Below are 24,484 nucleotides of genomic sequence, written 5' to 3'. Positions count from 1 at the left end.
GATTATATATTCACTTCGTTTTGTATAAGAGGAATATAAGAATTATGTTATCAGGATCTGTAAGAATGTCAATATGTTAGTAGAATAAGGTTATATGTTTATAAATGGGTTGATACTAAAGTAATTGTTGTTTTTTAAAATGTTCACAAAAAAAGTTTATATGATATTTACAAAATTCAATATTTTGTATTATATTTTATATTTTTTGGATAAAAAATTAATAAATGAATATATTTCATTTTTTTTCAATCTTTTATATACTTTTCATAAAAGAAAAGAGGATGGTGGGGGAGGGAGGGCTTATAAATTATTTTCTGAACACTTCTTAATTAGTTATAATTAAAAAAAAAATTCAGGAAAAATAATGTTTATAACAAATTAAGGATTATATTATTTCCTAAAAAAAAATTTTAATTTTTTTATATATATTTTTTTTATATTTATACTATATTAAAATATTAAATATAATTTAATTATTAAAAATATAATATATTATAAAATTTATATTTTTAAGAAAAATACTATAAAAATGTTATTATATCTCATTAATTTTAATAGTTATAAAAGAATACTATACACTGCCTTATTTTTTGTAAGTTTAGAGAAATTGATATTCAACAAATATAACTTCTTCTGAGTTTTTAATCAAAAAATATAAAAATTATACTTTTTGTTTGATGCTTGAAGAATAAACTCTTCATTTTTTTATTATATATTGTAAAGATTTTGTAAAATAAAGAAAAGGCCAATTTTTTATGACAATTAACAATTAAAATTTTTCGTGGCGTATTTTCCTCTATATTTTTTTTATAAAAAGAAAAATTCTTATTAATTAAATTTTAAAATGAAAACTTAATTTTTTACTTTAATTTAACGATTACTTTTGTGAGACAAAAATGACAAATAAGTTTTAAACAAAAATATTTAACTTTTAAAAATTAATTATAAAACAATAATAAAAAAATATTTATAAATTTTTTTTTAACAAAATATTATATTCTTATATAGACTCTTTAAGATATGTATTTATTTTTATATCTTATTAAAAATAAAATTTCCTTTTTTTTTCATTCTAAAAAGCAAAATTGAATCCGATTTTTTTTAAAATATAAATTATTTAAAACATTTTTTTTAATACGTAATTAATATACGTATAGAGGATTATTTTAAATGATAAAATATATTAATATAATTTTTTTATTATAATCAAAATCCATTATGAAACTAAAATTAGAGATGAATTGGGCGGGGTTTTTTTAATATTTATTTCCCTAAAATGAAAGCTTAAATTATTTATTTTCTATATATTATTATTTTTTAATTGAAAACAATTTACACAAAAATAAAATGCAATTTATGCTTTTAATTTAAAAAAAATTAACACTGCCTCTCAAAAATTAAATTAAGTTCACGAGATCATTTTTAAAGGAGAAATTTTACTAATACTTAATTCCAGGAAATTTAATTCTAAAAATTTATTTGGAACTTAAATAATTTGGTTTAAAAATGGTTTTTTTTTAAAAAAAAATTCAGACTTTAAGTCCGGACCATTTTATTTTTTTACCAGATCCAGTTTTAATTTTTCAAATACAGTTAAATTATAACTAGTTGAAAAAGGTCACAAAGTAAATCATTCAACATTCATTCCCTTCTCATATCTGCAATTTCTCTGAAATAATTTTATAAAATAAAGCCAAAATAATAGGATCATATAAATTTATATATTAGGACAAACTTTTATTTTTAATTTTAAAAAAAAATTGAAAATTTTTATAATTTTTATCATCTGAATATCATTATATAATGCATGGGAAAATGAATTGTATTTATTAGATATTCGACGAAATAAAGATATATAAAAAAAAATTACAAATTATTTCCCGTATTCGTTTCCTCTCTTGTAATTTTATTTTAATATAATCAATATTTTCACGGATAAATTATTACAAGTTATACAACTATTATAAGTCTATAAATTATAATTAAAATCTGATATTTTCAAAAAAGGTCCATAACATGTATAGGGGTAGCATTTCCATTTTAGTTCCCTTTTTGAAAATTAGAAGAAAAAAAGGTAATTATATCCTAAAAATGAGCTGAAATTTTATCTAAAATTTGCAAAAATAAATATAATTTAAGTCTTCTTAAGCCCATAAGTTCCGCCCCTCCCCTCATGTACTGATATATATAAATGTTAAAACATTACAGGAACTAAATGAACAGAGGTTTCTCATTTGGAGTTTAGATTTTGTAACATTTCAGAAATGGGGATAAATCTACAAAGTTCTATGTCGTTGCCATGAATAATTTTATCTAAGAGCATCAGCAACCTTTCACCTCCTAAACGTTAGGGTTCAATATTATAAAATATAAATAATATATTAAGTGTAAAATTTTTTGGAGCCTTTTTCTCTACACATTTCCTGTTTTTTTTTTAAAAAAAAAATTATTTTACGGGAAAATTAATAAATGAATATAATTCGTTTTAATTAGACTTATTAAGTAAATTGCCAAAATCTAGCCTAATTAATTATGGATAATAACTCAGATGCATTAATTAACATTTAGCTGATAATAAGATTTCCCCGAAAAAAAAGAGGAGGAGAAAAATATACTAAATTGAACTACAGTGGATATAGTTAAAATACTATTTACAATTTTTGCAAAAGCATTATAAAATAGTTTGCTAAAACTTTTTATAAATAATAACATAATAAAATTAAAACTGTAAATCAAAGGATTTTATAAATGATCTTAATTCATCGCTAAGTCATATATAGATAAATTGCGCATGCATAAAACTTAAAAAAAAATAATCAATAAAATAAACTCTCAGATAAATCTTTCATCTGATGTTTAGATCAGCTCAACTCAGGTTCCTCTTTTTAAGAGCTAACAGCCCATTTTATTGCTATACTAAATGACATAATAGAATAATAATAAATTTTAACAAAATCTGTCTATATATTTTCGTACGAATTATTTTTCAATATTTTTTAAAAAACGAATAATTCAATTATCGAATAGTATTATTATTCGTAGTGTATTTAAATATTCAATTCGCTTAACGACAAAGTAAATAATGCATTATTCAATTCGTTTTTGATAGGCCTATCAAACATGTTAAAATCAGAGTTTGAAAAATCTTCAAAATTTTTTTGTGCCCAAAATAGAAAATATCTGTTTTAAAAATCAAAATCACCATGATGAAAGATTTTTAGAAAAAACTTTTTTAATTTTAGGCAAAATTTTATCTAAAAAACTTCCCAAAAAAATTTTCTTTAATTTATTTGAGTAATTTTTATGAAAAAACTAATGTTATTTTTCGTATTTTATTCTCGTTATTTTTTTAATTTTTATAAAACTTGACTGTATTCTAAATGTTTTGTTATTAATTTGTAAAACTTTATAAATTATGAGGTTATTTTCAAAATATTTTGGACACAGTCTAAAATAAATCTCCACTTAAAAAATCCAAATCTTTGAAGATTTTTTCTATTTTAAAAGTGTATTTCAAACTTTGATTATAATGATTGTATATTGTGGGGGATTTTTTTTTCCTCGAAAGGTTTGTATATTTTAAATTAGTATTAATTGGTTTATTCAAAAATTGCATTTCACAATTTTTTCCATTATAGAGATGAGTACAAACGAATTAACAGTTTTTTTTCATATCCAGAATCACTTTTTAAATAATAATGGCGGATAGAGTAAATGCGTATAAATAGTAAACGCCCTTTTATACTTTGAGATAATCACGTCAGAATCATATATAAAAAATAAATATATATCCATTAAAAGATAAAGAGTACATTTGATTCATCAAACAACTCACTTTGTTGATCAATTTTTTCAAAAAAAGAGTATATATTTTAATTGTTTTTAATTTTTATCAAAAGTTTATATGTAATTGAAATGTTTCGTACACGATACAATATAATTCACTAATAATATTTTCTCACGGGACCAAAAAATTTAAAATGTAATTAAATTCATATTTGGGGGAGGAAACTTGTGAAGTAAATTCTTAGCCACATCATGTCTAAGTATTTATTGGACTATTTATGAGCAGCTAGTGCTTCTAAATATTCAATATTCGAGTAATTTAATATATTAAAATCGAATATTTTTTTGTTATTCGTATTCGAATAATATTTCTAAATGTTGATACTTTCATATATAAAATTTGCAGTTTATAGTTAATTTGCTAAATTTTTAAATTTTCTTTTAATTATCCTACTAATTTACTTACTATAATTTTTTGAAGTGATTTACTAGCTTAATATATCTAAACAAAAAAGCTTCCATCATAATTGTAGAATATATCTAACGAAATATTCAAATATTTGTATGATCCAGGGTCCTAACTAGTGTTGTTAAACAGCTCATTTTGAGCTGATTTTAAAAAACGGCTAAATTAATATTTTAGTCAAAAAATATTGCCTAAGCCTTGAGATCAAACCTTAGTTCCTTCTACAAACAAAATCTTCAGGTTCGCGTAATATTATTCTGATGAAATATTGAGTAGCAGTTTTTAAAAATCGGCTCAAAACGAGCCGTTTAACAACACTAGTCCTAACTCCCAAGTCCCAGCTCACTTAAGATATAATCGCATTGAGCATTGGGTAATAAAGAAAAAACAAAGTTCTATCTAAAATAAAGGTGCTAAGAATAGGGAGTTTATTTACATAATAATCATTCTTTATATTAAAATTTAGCTGTATAATTTTTTTTAAATAAACTATTTTATGGGTGCTCATTATTCTATTCCATAGATGGAACATCAAAATATTTTGAGAGAGGGGAAAAAAATCTTATTTAAAAAAAAGAAGCTTTTAATTCACACACATTTTATTTATTAATAAATAAAAGAATTTAAAACTACAGTCATAAATATTCATATCATAAATAAGCTCTTTTACAAATGATCTACGATAAACAGTATATAAACACAGTATATAAACACTATTTAAATTGAATCGAATCAAGATTATAAGGATAATATTTTTCTATACATTCTTTTTACCAATATTATTTTTAAAAACAAATTTCATCTATCCACTTCTCCAAACACAATGTCTAAGGTTCCTAATAATATTAATTAATAAAAAAAATAATATAAGTTATTGAAAATGTAAATTTCATGAGCTGTTTTTTTTAAACTTTTTTTAATGTTAGCTTTAAACTTTAATATATTGTCCTGATGTTTGTGGACAAAGAGGTAAGAGTTAACGTAAAGTAAAAGTTAAAAAAAAACAACTGTGGCTGTAAGAATTTATAAAGAAATAATAATGAAAATTCGATAATAAATAAAATGTTTCATCTACATCGGGCCTAATTTTTCAAGCCAGGCCAAGTCCGGCCCAAATTTTGTTTTATTTGTCCCGAAATGCCCGACCCGAAATAATAATTATTTATCCGCCCGTCCCGACCCAAATTTATTTTAATATATAAAAAAAATATTCTACAAATAAAAAATATTATCGCCTTGTTTCTTGCAAGAATTTTAAATATATTAATTTATTTGACAAAATGTAATGATATCATATTTAAAAATTTAAACTTGCAAAATGTTTTAAAAAATATTATTCCCGACCCAAAATCATTATTTTAAAATAGACCCGGCCCAGCCCGAAACCTGTTAGGGCCGTGATTTGCAGATCTCTAATATATATTATAAGACTTAGAAATAGTAATATACCTATAATGGCGACTATATCTGCCAAAAACAAATTCTTACCAATTTTATCGATGGCGGCCTGATATTTTGCGAGAGAAAGAAAAAATAAAATAATATAAGATGAAAAAGAATCGCAGCAAAAAAAAAGAAAATTTTTACCAAATGTGAAAACCCGGGAGCTTTAATTTTGCATCTGTAGGGTCGACTAGTACCATCAGACACGAGGTAAACACCGAATTCGCCCTTGGGTGTATATAAAAAAATATAAAACAGTCAAAAAGATTAGTTAATCTTAGTTAGACCTCATTTATAGTAAACGCGTTATGTGCCAACGTTGCGTAATTTAACAATTCTTCATAGCGTTAATGATTTTTAAAATGTATGTCGCAACATATGTTTTTCAAATTTTACCATAGCGTTATCATTATAACACTCCTATTGACTTGATTTTATAAATAACGCAACGCTTAAACATAACACGTTTAGTATAAATGAGGTCTTAAAACAAATATTTCCGGTCTCCACAGTGCTCAGATTACATACTTATTTGTAAACAGTTAGAAATAATATGACTTCGAATTTTTAAAAGGTTAGTTATCACGATGATTCGCCAAATGTTTAAAGAAGCGAAATACTTAAATTCTCATACCAATCATCGAAAATAACATAATTGCTTGATAATGGCTTAAAATGTCTGGACTATTACTATGTGATTTTTAGAAGGATCGTTCGGCACATTTCTAAAATTTAATACCTATGCAATTATAAAACCCTACTAATTTTTTTTAAACCGACCTACAGTATATCATAAATATAAATGGTTTTATACGCATAATTTTTGAGATGATCCTTTTTATAAAGGCAAATAGTCTGGCTCCAAAGAACAAATATTTTTCTAACTTAAATTTTTTAATTAAAATTATAAATTCATTGGAAACACTTTTAAAATAAATTTTATGCTTTATCATGTTTATAACTACAATTTAACGATTTTATTAAGTTATAATTATCATGTATAAATATTATTTTATTTGGATTTATAGGATATAATGATCTTTTAGAGTTCAGAGTGAGTCCAGCTATGGAAAATACATGTTCGCTGAGTACTCGTAGCTAGAACGCACAGAATCTTTCTAGCTAATATTGAAAGTTTAGGAAGATCCACTGCTCTTATCTTCCAAAAATTTAAGACATCTTTTATCTCTAAATTATAAAGCGAAAATAATGAATAACACTCTTTTTCTAGACTAGTTAAATAATCTTGTTGTTCCAGATTATTGTTATTACTAGATGAATGTTTGGTAGGACTTAAGATAATCGAATTCTGAAGCAACTTCCGTCGTTTCACAAGGTAGCGTGTTGACATAAAAATTTCCCCGGAGTAATATTTTTTTCCTTTAAATATTCATTTACTATGTTTATAGATTGAAAACGAGGATCCAAAAGTGCTCCTAACATCTAAGTAAAAAATAAAACAAAGAGAAATAATATTTTAAAAAACTAATTTATGTATTTTAAAATTGAAGATCGGTTATTGGAAATCTATGATCAAATTTATAAGCATATTTTTTTTAAGGGATGCTATGGGAGGACTATCATATTCTTTTTACAATTAGATGATTTTTAATTTCACTACGAAATAGTAAGGATAAATTTATAGTAAATCTTTTTTGGGCGGATTAAAATACAACCGGTTTTTTGAAGGTTTTAAGAAAATTTAAAAGTTTATGCACCAAGTCCCAATCGGAGTTAAATAATTTGAGATCCGGTTTCTCCATTCTATTTAATAGAATATTTATAGGATTTTTTTATTGCCACTCACACTTTCTAGCATTATTTAAATACTATGTCAACACGTAGGCACATTTAATTTTAAGGTTTTATGTTCTTTCTCATATGATTTTCGATTTGCACTATCATCATCAAACCCAAAACAATCCTCATAAAAAGGAACATTATTATCCAAATCTAAAATATTCTATGTAAATGATATCGATTCAAAACATTTCCTATTTTATTAACTTTTTTTATTCCGTCGACTGTCATTAGATTATGTAATCCATGCCCCAAACATATATGATGTTCATATTCTCCTAGACGAACACTTCTTTACATTGGGTCCTGCACCCTCTTGTTACAAATCAAATATTTTTATAGCAAATAATATTTATTAATTTTAAAAAAATAAACGTATTTTTTAATAATTTAAATATATTTAATATTATTTTTCTTCTAATTACAATTCATAAATAATATATAAAATAAATATTATTTTTAATAATAAAAAATATGTATCACGCCGCCACGCCGCCAAATTTTTACATTGGCGGTGGCGTGTTGAGTGCTGACACTTTTTGGCGGTGGCGTCGGCATGGTCAAAAATCACTAGCGGCCGCGTATTTGACCGGCGGTGCACAGGTCTAGGTATACCTCATCCAATAATTCCACTATTCTTAGGAGCCAGACTAATTGTCTACAGAATCCAGATCAAGACACCCTACCAATTTCTGTAGGGGGGGGAAGAAGGATTATCTCAAAATTATATGCAAATATAAAAAAAACCCTTATCAGAATTGGGTTTGGAAAAGGAGGGTGAGAAAAAACAAGCCATGTAACAAGGATTGATTTGGATATCCATGCTTTAGAACACGCATTCGACAAACTTTACATAAAAAATGCCTACAATACCATAATTGTAATTTTTTAATCCAAGGATGTTTAGAAATTTATCCAGATTATTTCAATTATATCCAGTCAAGTTACTGTTTACCATATTACGATATGGCAAACAAACTATTCTTTCAGCTCAAGGAATACAACAAGAGAATCCACTGGTCTCCCTTTATTCTGTTTAGCCATAAACAACATCATCCAAAATATAAAAACCAATTGTAATCTCGATCTCAATGTATAGTATTTAAATGATGCCACATTATCGGGTCTTATCAGTGAAATATTTAAAGCTGTAGATATCATCATTTTAAATTTTCAACAACTAAATTTGTCCGTAAATTATAAAAATTATATACTCAACTACAAATTTTTCCCCAATTATTAATCTCCCTACTCGTATGCTTAAAGATAAAATCTTCGTTCTCGGGTCACCAATAGGAGGATCTACAGGCATCCAAACATTTTAAAAACACAATTTGATTAATCTTTATAAAAGAAAATATGCTAAAGCATTGTTTTATTTAATTTTTCTAAAAATTTGTATTCCAAAAATATTTTGACCAAATAAAAAATCAATTTTGATATTTAACGTTACAATTTTAAAATTATTTAAAGATTCATGGCCAACATAGTGCCGTTAAATCATTCTATTTGAGCCAATTTTTAAAAACGGGTAACTTAATATTTTATTCAGAAAAATATTGCATAAGCCTGAAATTTCGCTAATGGATGTCCAAATCTATGTGCCATCTATGAGCATAACATCAGGATTGCGTTATATTTTTCTGAGTAAAATATTGAGTTTGCAGTTTTTAAAAATAAGCTCAAATCCTGCCGTTTAACAACATTACCGTTACCAGAGATTTTCAACCTTTTTTTAAAAAAATATTTAAAATATGGATTATAAATTTTATTCCTAAATATGTATTTTATTTTACAACTTATTATTTTAATTTATATGATATCTATTATAAAATTAATAAAAAACTTGTATGCATGAATAAAGTCAAATGTGGGATTTTTAATTAAAAATATTATAAAACATAATATAAAAGTATGGTTTATAATAATACTCAAAGATCGAGTATTTTATAAGGATTAAATTCAAATTAAAATAAATTTAACAAAAAAATAACTGTAAATATAACCTTGGGAGCTTCTATGGCTGTGTAAGTGGAACCAGGAGGTACTTGGAATCCTTCGGTAAATAGCTTAAAATGGTGTATCAAAGCTTCCATCGAATCCTTATTGAAATTTTGTATAACATATGGTGAAAAAAGGTTATAATAAAAAAATATTTGATAATAATCATAGATCAGCAGTAGTGAAGGTCAACGGTCCGGTCCTATCAGTCTTAGACCGGGACAGATCTTTTTATTTTTTACGGTCCAGACCGCGGTCCGCACCGGTCTTTTATTATTATTTAAGTTTGTTTTACAATTCAATTATAGTCCCAATAAAAAACATGAGTATGTGTTCACTGCAGTACCAAATTTAATGTATAGTCAGCAACAAGTAACAAAATAATTATAATTTTTTAAGCAATAAAATATTTTAGTTATTATTTATATAGTTCTATTTTTTCTTATGAAACTGTCTGAATAATTCATTGTCAAAATAACTTAACCTTATTCTTAATAAAATAATTAGGTACCTTAAGCAGACATCTGATAAAACATAAAATATATACTTCTAATGATGAAAATGAAAATATCTCAAAAACACAATCTACTCTTAATTTTAATATGCCCTCCACAAGCACAAAATCACTTTCTTCAATACCATTGGATAAATTTTATTGTTTATATAATACTCTTATATTTAATAAAATGATAAAACAAATTAAATTAGGTTAAAAAAATGTTTTTTAAACAAATAAAAAGACCGGTCTTTTTATTTAGGACTACGGTCTGGATCGATCTTTTCAACCTCAGACTGATTTTCCAGCCTTGCCCGATTTTTATTTTTTTATTTCAAATAATCTTAGCTGCATTTTGTAAATTGTAAATGGTGGAAATATCGTTAATATCATAAATTTGGGAATCTATTTTAAGAATATACATAATATTTTCCTATTTTAGGCGATTTTTTTTAAAAAAAACTCAATTTACAGGTTTAAACCGTTTGTTGTGTCTATATGCTAAAATAAAAATCGGTTAAAATTGGAAATCTTATCTATATCTCCTAAAAAAAATTTAAAGTAATAGTGAAAAATGTATTAATAGATTCTGGGGAAATAAACGATCGTATTTTGATAAAGCTTCCTATATAAACTTTGCCTTTTTCCTAATTTTTCTCTAAAATATATTTTTTATAAAAATTTAAATGGGAAAAAAACTTTCATTTCGGCCCTAGATGGTGGGCTTATTTTATTGTCGTCTACTTTGATTTCACCGGTCGGCATTTTATTGAGACACTGATGAATTATTCTTACGCTTTGTCGCATCTCTTCCATTCTACAAAGATACCTGATAATACCACGTGAAAAAACGAAATTATAAAGAAGAAATTACTAGGGTTGTAAACATTTCTAAAAAAATCAAACGCGTTAGCGTTCAATGTTCATTGGCAAAAATCGAACGAGTTCACGTTCGTTCAAAACTTGGCGAATAAATTTTTTTTTTTAATTTCATTTAATATAAATAATAAATATGCAATATATTTTTTAACACAATAATTAGCCATGTTTATAATTAATAGTTTTAAGTCAATAAAAAAAGTATTTTTATTATTAAGAAAAAATTTCTTATTAATTTTTAAAACTCAAATTGTGTTTAACAATTAAAATACAAACCCCTTGATAAAAACTTTGAAATAAAAAGAATCACACTAAGAATAAATAAATTCTAAAAGAATTTAACTATTTTATATCTATATATATAATATTTAATGATTGTAGCTTTTATCTAATAATCATAATAATTGTCATATATATGTATTTTTTTATGGTTTGATTATTAAAATTTTTGTAGAGTCATCATTGAATATTATATTTTTATAAATTTAATTTTTTTTATTATTAATAAATTTATATATTTTTTTAAATAATTTTGGAAAACTATATAAGCCCAAAAAAAAGGTAAGAAAATCATCATTTTTAATTTTTTTTAAATTAATTTTCTTTTTAATTATAAACTTTGTTTTAATTTTTGACATTTATTGATTTAATATTGTTGGTTGACGGTGAAATAAAATAAAAAGAATTACGAAAATATTCAAATTGAGAAAGTATAAAACCACAAATATATATATATATAATAAAAACAATACATAATAAAAACATGAAAATAATAAAATGCAACAATCTAAAATAAATTATTAGCAGGCCAACTTTTATATTATTACGGGGTTAATATGATTTCTTATTATATATATATATAAGTAATATTGTTTTATTTTCTTACGTCAAGGTTTTTTTATTCAATATCAAAAACCAAAAAATAATAACCAATAAAATACAAGAAACAAGGTTTTTATAGCTTTTTTTATCTTGATAAATACAGATTTATTAATAATAATTGATTAAACCTATATCATAAATATGACTACTATTTCCAGCTAAGCCACATACTAAAAAACACCTTAACCTTTGACACACTCCCACCGACATAAATTCCACGTCGAGCGTTTCCTGTGGTTTCCTCCCCCGAACCGACATTCAGCATCCTCGCTCCCAGAGGCTTCCCACCTCTGAGTCATTAAATATCATCTCTAACCAGCTACTCCATTTCCAGACTTCCCACATCACCAAGCTCTGCCTCTAGATGCCTCAGATCCGCCACCTCGTTATCTCTGTTACCACCTTTCCGACTGTCAGTGCCAATTCCCATCCGACGAGCATCGGGCTATCTCAAGTAGTAACCACGCTTAGACTTAGGGATCTGGTTAGACGTGATATTAAATGACTCCGAGGTGGGAAGCCTCTGGGAGGACGAGGATACTGAATGTCGGTTCAGAGATTGAGGAAACCACACGCCGGACGTGGGACTTTTGTCGGTGGAAGCGTGTCAAAGGTTGGAGTGTATTTAGTAAGTGGTTTGGCAGGGAATTGTAGTTACGTTTATAATATAAGTTTAATCCATTATTATTAATTGTGTATCATCAATTAGTATCATAAATAAAGAAATCAATTTTTATTATATAATCAGTAGCATAAATAAATAAATTATTAATAAATTTGTATTTATCAAGAAAAAAGGCTATAAAAACTTTGATTTTGTATTTTATTGATTATTATTTTTTGGTTTTTGATATTGAATAAAGAAAACTTTGACATAAGCAATTAAAACATTATTACGTATATATATTTAAGAAAACATATTAACCCCGTATTAATATAAAAACTATAACCCCCCCCCCCCACCCTTCCCTCCTCCAAAACAAAAACAAAAGAATAAGCTAGTTAAAAAATGGTTAATTATTACTATTCTCTACAATATTTAATCTTTCGTTGATTCCCTTCACAACTCTCAACTACTTAAATTATAGTTTATACAAGCTAAAAAAAATGTGACCAACTTCAAAAAATATTATATTTATCCGATTCATTTTGGAGTGCCTCTGTCTTGTATTAAGTCATAGGCTATTAAACTTATTCGAAAGGGGGAAATAAAATAAGACACAATATCAGTTTCTATATAAGGCCATAAATTATATACTGTTTATAGGCGTAGCCAGAGGGGGGCAAGGGAAAATTCCCCCCTTCAGAAATTTATCATTGTAAATATCATTTTTAGCTAATAAAAAATATCCCCCTTAGTCCTCCCCCCACTCCCTGACCCTCAAATATGTATGCATTTATCTTAAATAATAATTTGAAAGAAAGAATGTAAAAGTTGATTTTTTTTATAAAACTATTAATCATAATATATAGATTTTTGGGAAAATAAATTTATAAATATATAAAATGAACCAAAAATGTTTTTTAATAAATGGAATATAAGCCAAAAATAAGTCTTAAGACAGAAGTGAAATGTATTATAATTATTAATAATAGATCCATAAAATTACTAAATAATATAATATATCAAATATAATTTTTTATAAAGTGAGTAATTTTAATTTATTTATCTTAATAAAAGTAAAATATAATTATAAAACATTGAAAAAATTAAATCATAAATTAAAAAAATATTAAAGCACAATACAAACAGTGGAATATTATATGTCGTAGATTTACAGTATATCTAATTATCAAATGATAATCAAGTATTTTTTACCAATATAGCGAATTATATATTTTACAGAAAACTATAAAATATTGATAAGGACATCAGAAAATATCTTTTGAAGACATTGTGGGATGAATAATATGAAGATTAAATTTAAATATCATTTTTACTTAAAATAATTAAATGGCGTTAAATAATTGAATGCAAATTGTTGCTATATTTAATATCAAGAGCATTGATTAGTAAAATATGTTAAATTATTAACTGTAATATATTCTCTAACTGTCAAATATGTCTGTAAAAGTAAAAATTTACCTAGTATTTTATAACTAATTCTATATAATAGAGTAAAATCAACTATATGTCTACTTTTTATAAATTTTTTAATTCCCCCACCCCCTTTATGAAAATCCTGGCTACGCCTATGATACTGTTTGTATATTAATTAATACCGTATTCGTTATTTTAACAACAAAAGATTCTGAAAAATGATAGATAAATCTAATATTTAAGCATGTTTTTTAAACCTATCATAACAGTCGCCCTTGATTCCTACAGGAACGTCAAAATCAACTTGATCGTAAGCGTCGTAAGGTTGCGATTTACGCAAATCCCATTTTATTCCGCTCCCCCTCACCATCACGCCACTATGGAGTAAACAAAATATTAAGATTATTGCTAATATGTTTTATTACAATCATATTATATACAATATACATTTACCTATAAATTTTTTAAGGCTAGTAAAAAAAAATAATTTGATATCCATAACACGATATTTAAAAAAAATAACAAAATAGTTGGAAATCAATTTATTTTTTGATAGATCCCGATACACTAGTTTGAATATTTATTCTGCGCAATAGGGTGGAAAAAATACCTAAATCCCAAATTAAGGGCGTCTTGGGCCGTTACAACCCCGATATCGACGGTTCTCGATTTAAAAATTCTATTTTCGGTCAATAAATCGTCGACTTCGTCTATCCTTTGAGGGAACTGCATAACCCATTCGTATATGTCGTCTAGAAGACCCAATGGGAGGTCCTAAATGTGCGAATGATCATTATAATTTAAAAAAAATATAATAAAATCTTCAAGAAATAATGGTGCAAGTATTGTCACCCACCTCCCCTTTTTATAAGTGTAGCAAAAGTTTTTAACAGTTTGGAATCCCAAAAACCTGGAACCGTAATTATAACCAGCAATTATTCTATTAAAATTTATAGGAACCGGATGCCATCTAAAAAATTTACAGAAACTGGTTATAGCAAAAAGTGCAACTAATTTTTATTATTATGGTATAATGTAATATATTTATAATATATGAAACGATTCTCTTCTTTTTTTGAAAAATATGTTGATGATTACCTGCGCAACTCCGCCTGGCCTAACATAAGCTGCGTGTAACCTGGCCCCTGATGCTCTTTCGTAGAATTCCATTAGCTAAATATTGGGAGAACGATTTTAATAAAATAGATATTTAATTTTTAGTAGGGTAGTACCGATATTAAATACCAGTATCGGATGGGAGCTAATATTAAACTTTTAGGAAAATTAACCGATACCGATTTTGTACATATTTTTTTACCATAAAAATTGTAAAAGAAGGTGCCCACTTTTTAAAAAAAGATTACCCTAAATTTTTGTGTATTTTTATTGCATCGTTTTTTATTAAGAAAGAGTTTATAGTAAATAAAAATCTTGCAAATTTAAATTTCATTAAACAAAGATATAAATATTTTATCTCCGAAATATTAATTTTATATTTCAATATTTTATTAATTGATATTTATATTTAATTTGTTTTTACTTTTTATTCAATTAAAGGATGCATATTTGTTATACAGAAAATTTAATATGAATATAATATATATAATGTGCTAGCATTATAGCAAATTAATTTATATTCTTATTTGTATTAATGTTAAAATAGATAGGGGAAAATTCTGATCATCATTATTATACGTATATATAATTATTATTTAAGGGCTATATATTAATAAATTAAGCATTATTTCCTACTAATATATCTTATAATTACAAACCTTTATACAAATTTAAAGATAAAACAGATTTTTATAATTGTAAAGCTTCGAGACTTTTTTTGATTCTTAAGAATCGGTCGGGATAAGTTAAGATTCTGAGTTTCTTAAAAAAAATTTCACAGATTTTTATTATTCCATTATCTTATATGATAAAATAATGACAAAAAAATCAATGTAAATATCGGTATCTGTTCCCCTTGAAATAAATATCGGCAAATCATAGATATGTAAAAAAATTGTGGATCAATGTAGACCTAATTTTTAGGCATAAAAAAAATAACAGATTACCGGCCTTCATTTATAAATATGTTTATAACTTGGCGATTTAGAGGTATAATTTTTTTTACAAACTAGAAAGTTTAATGATTTAATGTAATTAATAAACAGTTTAATTTATTAGAAATGACTGAAAGTAACTATATTTAAAGCAAAAATGATAATAAAAAATATATATTAGGTCATGTTAACCTTTTCTCTTTCTTCGAAAAGCCAAAAGAAGGGGGTCATAGCGCCTAAATCCAGTGCATGTGTGGTGATACCCATAATGTGGTTCTTTATACGAGTAATTTCGCCAAATAAAACTTTTTTTGTTAATAAAAATGTTTGAAGAAATAGGCAAAATAAAATCGTTTATAATCTTGATGCAGTGCAATGCGAATAAATACGGATATCGGTATCACCTAAATATATATTCTTTTTTTTTAAAAAAAAAGGAACTAAACTTATCCCCTGATATAATTTGAGGATTAATAATAACTAACCATAATTTCGCATATTCAAATATTGCTAGAAGTAAAGCCAAAAAGCGGTACAAAATATTGTCAAATTTGAATATTTTGAGCATTTTGCACAATTAAAAAATTTGGCTTTTTAGTTGTATTAATTCCAAGAAAATTACCTTATTTAAGGGGGTGTATGTATAGTGATATATGGAATCCGTGAAAATTCAAAATTTCTCAATTTTGAAATTTACTAAACGAGATTTTTTAATTTAAAAAAAATCTGATTTGACAAGAATTGTCAAGTTTGTATGGGGTATTCAAACTGTAAATTTCAAGAAATCTTTGCCATAAACTTTAGAACTACTCCTAATCTATATTAATTTTTCATTATAAATTAAAAAATAAAAATACTAAAAATTTTATGATGAAAATTGTCTGAAACTCATAGGGTAAATACTCTACACATGCTAAATAAATTACATTTCCGATTAAATCGAATTTTAAATTTTTTTAAATCGCTCTAGATAAATTATTTAGACTCCAGACGCCGAATACCTTATTCGATATATATCCCAATAAGACATATGTAAAAATTATTATATTATTGGTAATAAGCAGGGATGCGAACCTGAACCCGGACCCTGAACTCTCGTATTTTGGCCGAACTCGAACCCTTTTTAAAAGTGGAGGGTCCAAGGGTTCTAGGTGTCATAAAAAATTTTAAAAATAATATAAATTTTTTTTGTGGAATTATTAATTTTATCTTCGCGTTTTTCTTTAAATTTTCTTCCTGGACTTCCATTTTATTTAGAGATTGATATCATTAGTGTAGGTAATAATATTTTAATTTAAATGATAATGCACAACACGTTGGTCCTCAATTTGTATGATGCTAAAACGATTAAGTTTGAAAGATTTGTAACGATTTTATTATAGGAGCATGTGAAGTCATTTTGTCGGAAGATGATTAATACCAAATAAAGGACCTTATAAGATTACAATCAGAACAATTATGTTTATTTGATTTTTATGGCATATGGATTAGATGCCGATTAGATTTAGAAAATTTTACAGTCCTTTTTATATGAAATATTAGAAAACATGAAAATTCGAGGCAACAAAATTTGCAAAATAGTGTTGTATACGCTTCTATATATTTAGACCCTCAATATCAAGTTTTATTGAGTATTGAACAAAAACAAATGGCTAATGACCATCTTAAGGATTTATGGCATACGTAAAACTCCATGATAGCAACATTGATGATCTTGAAATTTTACTTTTGAAAAAAAATAACAAATTATCATCAGATAGAAAGGAGGATCAAAAAATGTCTATTGCATCTTTAATAGTAAAGTTCTCAGAAGTTAAGAGAATAAATAAGGATATAAATATTTTAAAATTCTGGGAAGAAAATTCTTCAATATATCCAGAATTATATATATTATCTAGAATTTTCATGAATGTACCGGCGACACAAGTACAATAATTTTATAAAGATAACTATCTATTTAGTAAGAGTAGAACGTGTATTTTCATCTTTGAAATATATATTGTCTACTTTACGTGGAAATCTCAAGAATGATATTTTAGAAGATATTATGATTGTGCGTATGAATAAAACATTTAAAATATAAATTATTTCATTTTTAAATTTTCCATTTGTAAATTATGAATATGTATATATTGAAGTATTATAATAATAAATGAAAGAAAAAAAATCTTATTTTGAGTCATTATTTTTATGTTCCCTGAACCCGGACCCGGGTCCTTTTCAAATTTATTCCTGTACCCGAACCCGGACCTGGAACCTTTTTTTTGCCGAAGGGTTCACATCTCTGGTAATAAGCTATCCTATAAAATCATTTATAATTAACACCAACCTCTCAATTTATCAAAGGCTCTTGGTATGGCCTGAAAATATTGATTGAATCCTTTTATATTCTATTGACTAATCCTGGTTGGTATCGGTCTACACAACACATGTTTACGGTATTTTAAATGCACCCTCATAAAAATACCCCATTTTAGAAGAAAAACATTAAATTTTAGAATCAAATAATGATTTGATTTTATTATTCGCATTCATTTGATTTATACAAATAGTAAGTATGAATCGGACGCCAACAACTTATTATTATATTTTATATTTGTGCAGGCCCACTACAAAGTAAAACATACTGTACATTCTTACCCCTGATCCATTTGGCCCTCTCCGGTATATTTATTCCCAATAATTTTTCGATGGCGAGAGAAAAGCATTGTTCGTTGCACATCATACTTACGTAATCGAGTCTGTCAAAATAGGGCAGAGCTTGAAGGTAGGTTTTGTATTCTATAAGCTTTTCAGTTCCCCGGTGAAGGTAGCCTATGTGAGGGTCGGCTTTTTTAACGGTCTTTGGGTGTAAATAATTTAGTGGAGTATAAAAATTTTTAAGTATATATATATTTTTTTAAAAGGAGCAAAATTTAGGGCAAGTGTAAGAACTCCCAGGGAAAAATCCTCAATTTTTTTATGAGGGGGTAGGGGGGGGCAGGAAGGGTTGTTTTTGATAATTTTATATTATTAGAGAATAGGAAGAATTATCTTCCTTCAAAATTTATGGAATATCTAAAATTTAAAAAAAAATAAACAAATTGCTTTAAATTAAACACGAACGAATTTTCTGTTGCTCTCAATTCTACATTATTTAATAGACGTTCGTTTTCTGCAATAAAATGTATCAAAACTTATGTACGTCAACTATAGGACAGGAAGGATGAAGTGGTTTTTTATGTGCATCAAGAAAAAAAAAGAATTATAGCATAATTATTTTTACCTGATCCCAAAATGATATTTATGAAAACAGTCAAATTTGCGATGGGGGGGGGATTTCCCCCCCCCCATTGGTTACGCGCCTGGCACATTTTTTATGCCCCATAATTTTATATGACGAAACACGTCATAAGTCAAATTAATTGCTTTAAAAACTTTGGCCTAGCCCGTTAAAATATTTTGCACAATTTGTCCAACCTACCCTAAATTTTGCTCAGCCTAACAGGCATGGTTGCATCTATCTCTATTGTGGATTGTAGAAAAAAAGAGTAGAAATTGTTATGGGGTAGGATTGAAAATGGCAAATTCGCCCATTCTATTATTTCTGGGAAGAGATATGAAAGGAGATATCATAGTAAAAGTTAGAATTACAAAAGACACATTAGAAATCCGGATGGATATTATTCAAAACTAAACCAGATGAATACATAAAGGAAACTAATTTAATGCAGGTGGAAGTGAAAAATTAGAGATATATAAAACCGGATTGAAATGGTTTCACATTGGTATATAAAAACTAGTTTGTAGGCATGATATTTTATTGTGAAGAACTTTGTATTATTTGGTTTTATCTGAAGATATGGAATTAAAAAAATGGGACAAATTATGTTTACTCCTTTGTGATGAAAGACAAAAGTAACAGAGAATACCACCTCAAAATTATGGTCAGATAATATAGGCTTAATCAGAGGCAGACTGGCTGAAAGACTACGTGAGCCTTTTGCCCACGAGGCCGCAAAAAAATGTCAATTTTTGAGGCAGATCAGGAAAAAAAAATGAAAAATGAAACAGATCAAAACAATAAATAAATGTATTAATCTTTTATCATAAGAAATGGAGATACATATATTTTATATATTAAAAGTTATTTTTATTATATTTCCTTTTTTTAGAATAAATAATATCATGGTAATATATTTTCATTTAGATATTGCTGAGTAAGACCATAATAAAAACTTGGCAATCTTGTAAATAAAAATTGAAATGATGGGAATTTCCTAAGATGATAAGAATTAAAAGCTATTATTTTCAGGATAAGACGTAGAAAATGACGGCTTAAGTTTTCCAATAAAAGGGGAAGAGATTTTCTAATAAATCTAATGTCAAAGACAACCATTAATATAAGTATGCTATTCTAGGTAAAATTAAAAAATTTAATTTTAAAAAAGAAGATAAGTCGGGCTGTGTTCTAACATTAAATATGGGATCGGATCGGCACCGATATTTAGCGCTATTAAAAAATATAGAATCGGGCCGATACCTATAAAAAACAGATCCGATCCTATCATTTTACTTTTTTTGCTTATTATGTTATATATATTTTTATTATATAGTTTATTTTACATTATTATAATATTTCAAAAGACTTTTTATTTATTTTTATAAAAATTGAAGGATTCTAAATCTTTTTTAAAAAATTCTAAATAATTTTTAAAACAATGGAAATGCACAACACCCCCTAAATTTTATTTATTTAAATTGAAAATCTGAAGAATTTTGAGACACTTCGTTTAAATGATTTTGAGATCGGGTCGTAGTCATTATAATTTATTATCAAAATTTATTGTTTAACAAAATAACTAAAATAATTATTATCAAAATTTTACAAAACTAAAAAAGTTTATATTAATAAAGATTTTCAAAATTATTTTACAGAAAAAAATAAAGTGTATGGAAACTATAAAAAATTCGTCCCTTTTATAGGGAAAATAAAAGGCGCAATTATAAATTAAAATTAAATTGGCGCAAAGTGAAATAAAAGAACGTTTACGTGGAAACGAGTTGTGTTAGTTTTATCGTACGTACATAATTGGGGATAAAACCTACCCCCCATACTTCCCGAAATTCAAAATATACCTTGGGATGCAGGGTGGTCTCCCGGACCCAACGGTCTAACTCATATTTTCGGATCACCTTACTGAGGACTCCTAAAGTAAGAAATCCAGTAAAGTGAGAGAAAACACAAAAGCCATATGTTTTACTTACACTGTGTTTAACTTAAAACAAGAGAGGGACCAAAAAGATAAACCTTTTTTAACTTTCATTTTATTGTAAACAAAGGAGGGGTATTAAAAAACTTTATTTAATTTTAACATAAACAAAAGAGGGGGATAAAAAACACTTTTTCATCTTAACCATAATAAAAGAGGGGGAAAAAAACTTATTTTTTCATCTTTAACAAATTCAAAGAGTAGTAACAAATAAAATAATTGAATTCGATAGTAATGTAGATGACCTGCCATACTTGAAGGAAATCAAGAAATATTTAAAGGAATCTTTATATCTAGACGGTATAATAACATATTTTTCATATCATATTCTATCTAGTATTGCTTGGTTGGGTTATGATTGGCCTGTTTGGGTGGTATCTGATTATTGTTCAAACCCAAAAAAGGTTGGGTTTGTATGAAACCCACTATTTTAAAAATGGTAATTTATGTGTTTATTTAGATAACTCTAATAAGATTGATATTATATCCCCTATGGATCCACTTGAATATTGGAGAATTAATGAAAAGTATCCATTGTCAAAACTTGCATGTAAATTTTTGGAACCTCCTGCAACAAGTGTCCCATCTGAGTCTATCTTAAGTATGGCTCCTCATATCGTAGAAGCTTATTGCCAGAAAATCTAGAGGCTCTCATATTTATTTTAAAAAATCTAATATATTATAATTTTATATATTAAATATTACAATTTTATAATTCATATCAACATATTATATATTATTCAAAATAAAATGGATATATTATTAAAAAATTATAGTCTTAATTGTAGAAATAAAAATATTAAAATAAAATTAAATGCATAATTCTATTTTGTGTATAGAAAATATGGATTTTTTAATTACATTTGGTTGAAAGGGAGATGGTAAAAAAATATAAATATTGGATTGGTTTTGAATCAATATCGAAAATATCGATAAAAAAATATGTGGATCGACCTAGCCCTAAAAATGATTAACAAGAGAAATAGTTTGCAAATATATAATACACAAGATAACAGCTGATCTGGCGGATCAGATAAAAGAATGGATGCTCTATCCTTTTAAATAATTCAGTTAGCCAAAGTAAGAGGCAAAGGCTTTAAAAATTAGTGAAATAAGGTGAGAGACACATGAGTTACTAGAGTCTGTTATAATATGCTACAGTATATAATTAAATAATCGTTTGAGGCGAAAACCTTATCAGTAGCTAAATTTTTTGAAATAATTAGGCAGCTTTCATTATATCTTTGAGCAATAATTTATATATTTTATTACCAGGAAAATGTTCTAAGGTACCAATTCTTCTAATAACCTTTACATGCTTTCAAAATAATACTATAAAAATTATTTCAAATTTAAATTAAAAGATTTCTGATTTAAATTTATCAGATAGCATTTGGGCACAAAATGAAATGCTAAAAAAAGAACAAGGAGCATGCACAGCAATGAATGCAAAAATGCATATACACAGATCATTTTGATCTTTATGGAAGTATTTTTTCTAATGATCAATTTATATAGTTTAACCACAACAGTTTTTGGTGAACAAAGAACTATAATTAATGTACAATATTTGTATCTGAAGCATTTTGATGAAATAAATATCAACGATATTTTTGAAAAACCCTTGGAGGTTTCACAATTGAAAAATGTTTATGTAAAAAATTATGATGTCAATTCCCTGTATTTACAGAAATTCAATAGTTGGGGTCAAATGAAACTAATTAAATATAACTTGTGGTAATTAAATAACACAAGATAATAATTACTAAACCAAGTGCAATAACAAGTGTAATCAATACTTAATATATGTCATGAGATTCTTCAGTTCTATAATATGGACACTACCAGGGTTGGGCACATTATTTGAAAAGTTAATAGTAATTGTTATTCAATGAAGAAATATAACAGGAGTTATCACCTTTACTTTGGCTATTAGATTTTAAATGTGCATTTCTAAAAATAAAATGTGGTTATCAGGTTGTAATAATGTTTTTCTTATTTAAAACGTAATAACTACAATAGTTAACTCATTGTTTTATATATGTTTTTATCCAAAAATAGAATAGCTGCATAGTTAACCTATCATTTTATATATGTTTTTATGCAAAAATAGAAGAAATATTCATGTATAATAGGAATAAGCTATTAAAGAAAGCTCGGCCAAAACCAGGTGAAAGTGGACCAAAAGTATATTAAAGGTTGGGAGGAGGCAAAGCCCCCTTTAAAAACAATGCTATAAAAAAATTCACATGAGACCACAGCATTGTCAGTTAGACATAGGGCTTTCTGGATATGATTTACAATAAAAAATTACAAAAAATGTGATAAATGCATCTTTGTAATTCCTACTTTTAAAAATTTGAAAAACTAAATTTGAGAATCTGGCAGGTCTAATATAAGCCATCAATTGAAAATTCATGTTTTGCTTATTTTCTAAATTTATGATTATGTAATGCAGCTTATAAAATATAATCTAAAAATATTTTATTCATAATTTTACTTCAGCATCAAGCTGTAATATTAGTCTGAGGACACCATGGGCAGCTGGATGTTGAGGTCCAAAATTAAGCTGCATCGTTTTAATATTCATTTCTGGAGCTGGTTTGGATACTAACAATTTATAACATTGATATAGCATTCAAAATTTATTTATTATATAACTTCAAACTCAAGTTTAAAACTCATCCTTTATAAAACTTCATAAAATATATATAAAAATATCTCATATAAGAAATTTAATTAGAAAAGTTTAAATTAAAAATGATAATCTACGGAATGGAATAGGAGGTTTCCATCTTGTATCAAAATCATCTGGAAATAAGGAGGGTCCAACATAACTTTCAAACCATTTGGCGTCAGGAAACCATTGATGTGCATATCGTGTACTAAGAAAAATTATTTTTATTTAACTTATATAAAAACTTAAATCTTTGGACTTTAAATAATTTGAATAATTTAAGCATTCGTCAAGCCAAATCATAAAAATCACATGGGGAGGGGAAACTTTGAAATCGAAATATAAATCCCGAAAATTATAATCAAAAAATTAATGCTAAATAATAACCATTACAAATATTTATACGGCCCTTCATTATAAATTTACCTGTTTTTATAAATATCATTTATAGAAAATAATAAGTTTCCCACTACACAGTACCTAATATGTATAAAATACATCTATTTAAAAAGAAGTTGAGTGAAAAATTAATAAAAGATAATTACATTTTAAAATAATGACTATAATTAAATTTTTAGAAAAAAAGTAGTTAAATGAAAATCCAGAATTATTTTTATAAATGTCTGATATAGCAAAAGTCATACAATAAGTGGGACTAAAGTAATATTTATAAGCAAAAACGCACATAAATCCCCCTCCCCTTATCAATC

The 24,484-nt window shown here is 26.0% G+C and overlaps 1 protein-coding gene across 1 annotated transcript; it reads right to left on the bottom strand.

Annotated features, from left to right (window-relative positions):
- Positions 1–4,898: 4,898 nt before the first annotated feature.
- On the bottom strand, positions 4,899–24,118 carry LOC135929315 (NADH-ubiquinone oxidoreductase 49 kDa subunit-like). The gene is made up of 13 exons (XM_065465846.1): positions 24,020–24,118; positions 23,870–23,982; positions 23,598–23,707; positions 18,486–18,687; positions 16,038–16,150; positions 14,893–14,967; positions 14,405–14,568; positions 14,052–14,171; positions 10,692–10,821; positions 9,502–9,597; positions 5,840–5,923; positions 5,702–5,759; positions 4,899–5,088 (listed from the first exon to the last, which is right to left on the bottom strand). Exons 1-13 carry the CDS (start codon positions 24,058–24,060, stop codon positions 5,051–5,053), a joined length of 1,344 nt encoding a protein of 447 aa, XP_065321918.1. The 5' UTR covers positions 24,061–24,118; the 3' UTR covers positions 4,899–5,050.
- Between the last annotated feature and the right edge of the window lie 366 nt (positions 24,119–24,484).

This window comes from Gordionus sp. m RMFG-2023, chromosome 5 (assembly GCF_954871325.1).
Source record: "Gordionus sp. m RMFG-2023 chromosome 5, tfGorSpeb1-WG-v2, whole genome shotgun sequence".
In the NCBI taxonomy this organism is placed as follows: Eukaryota; Metazoa; Nematomorpha; class Gordioida; order Chordodea; family Parachordodidae; genus Gordionus; species Gordionus sp. m RMFG-2023.
Note: the sequence above shows the minus strand (reverse complement) of the source record. Positions and strands in the feature narration are given on the sequence as shown.

Coding starts and splice junctions, on each gene's coding strand:
- LOC135929315 (XM_065465846.1), bottom strand. CDS start 24,060: ATGCTTAAATTATTCAAATTATTTAAAGTCCAAAGATTTAA. Junction 23,708..23,869: donor GAAACCTCCTATTCCATTCC/GTAGATTATCAT, acceptor ATAAATTGTTAG/TATCCAAACCAGCTCCAGAA. Junction 18,688..23,597: donor TATTACAGCTTGATGCTGAA/GTAAAATTATGA, acceptor TTACACCCAAAG/ACCGTTAAAAAAGCCGACCC.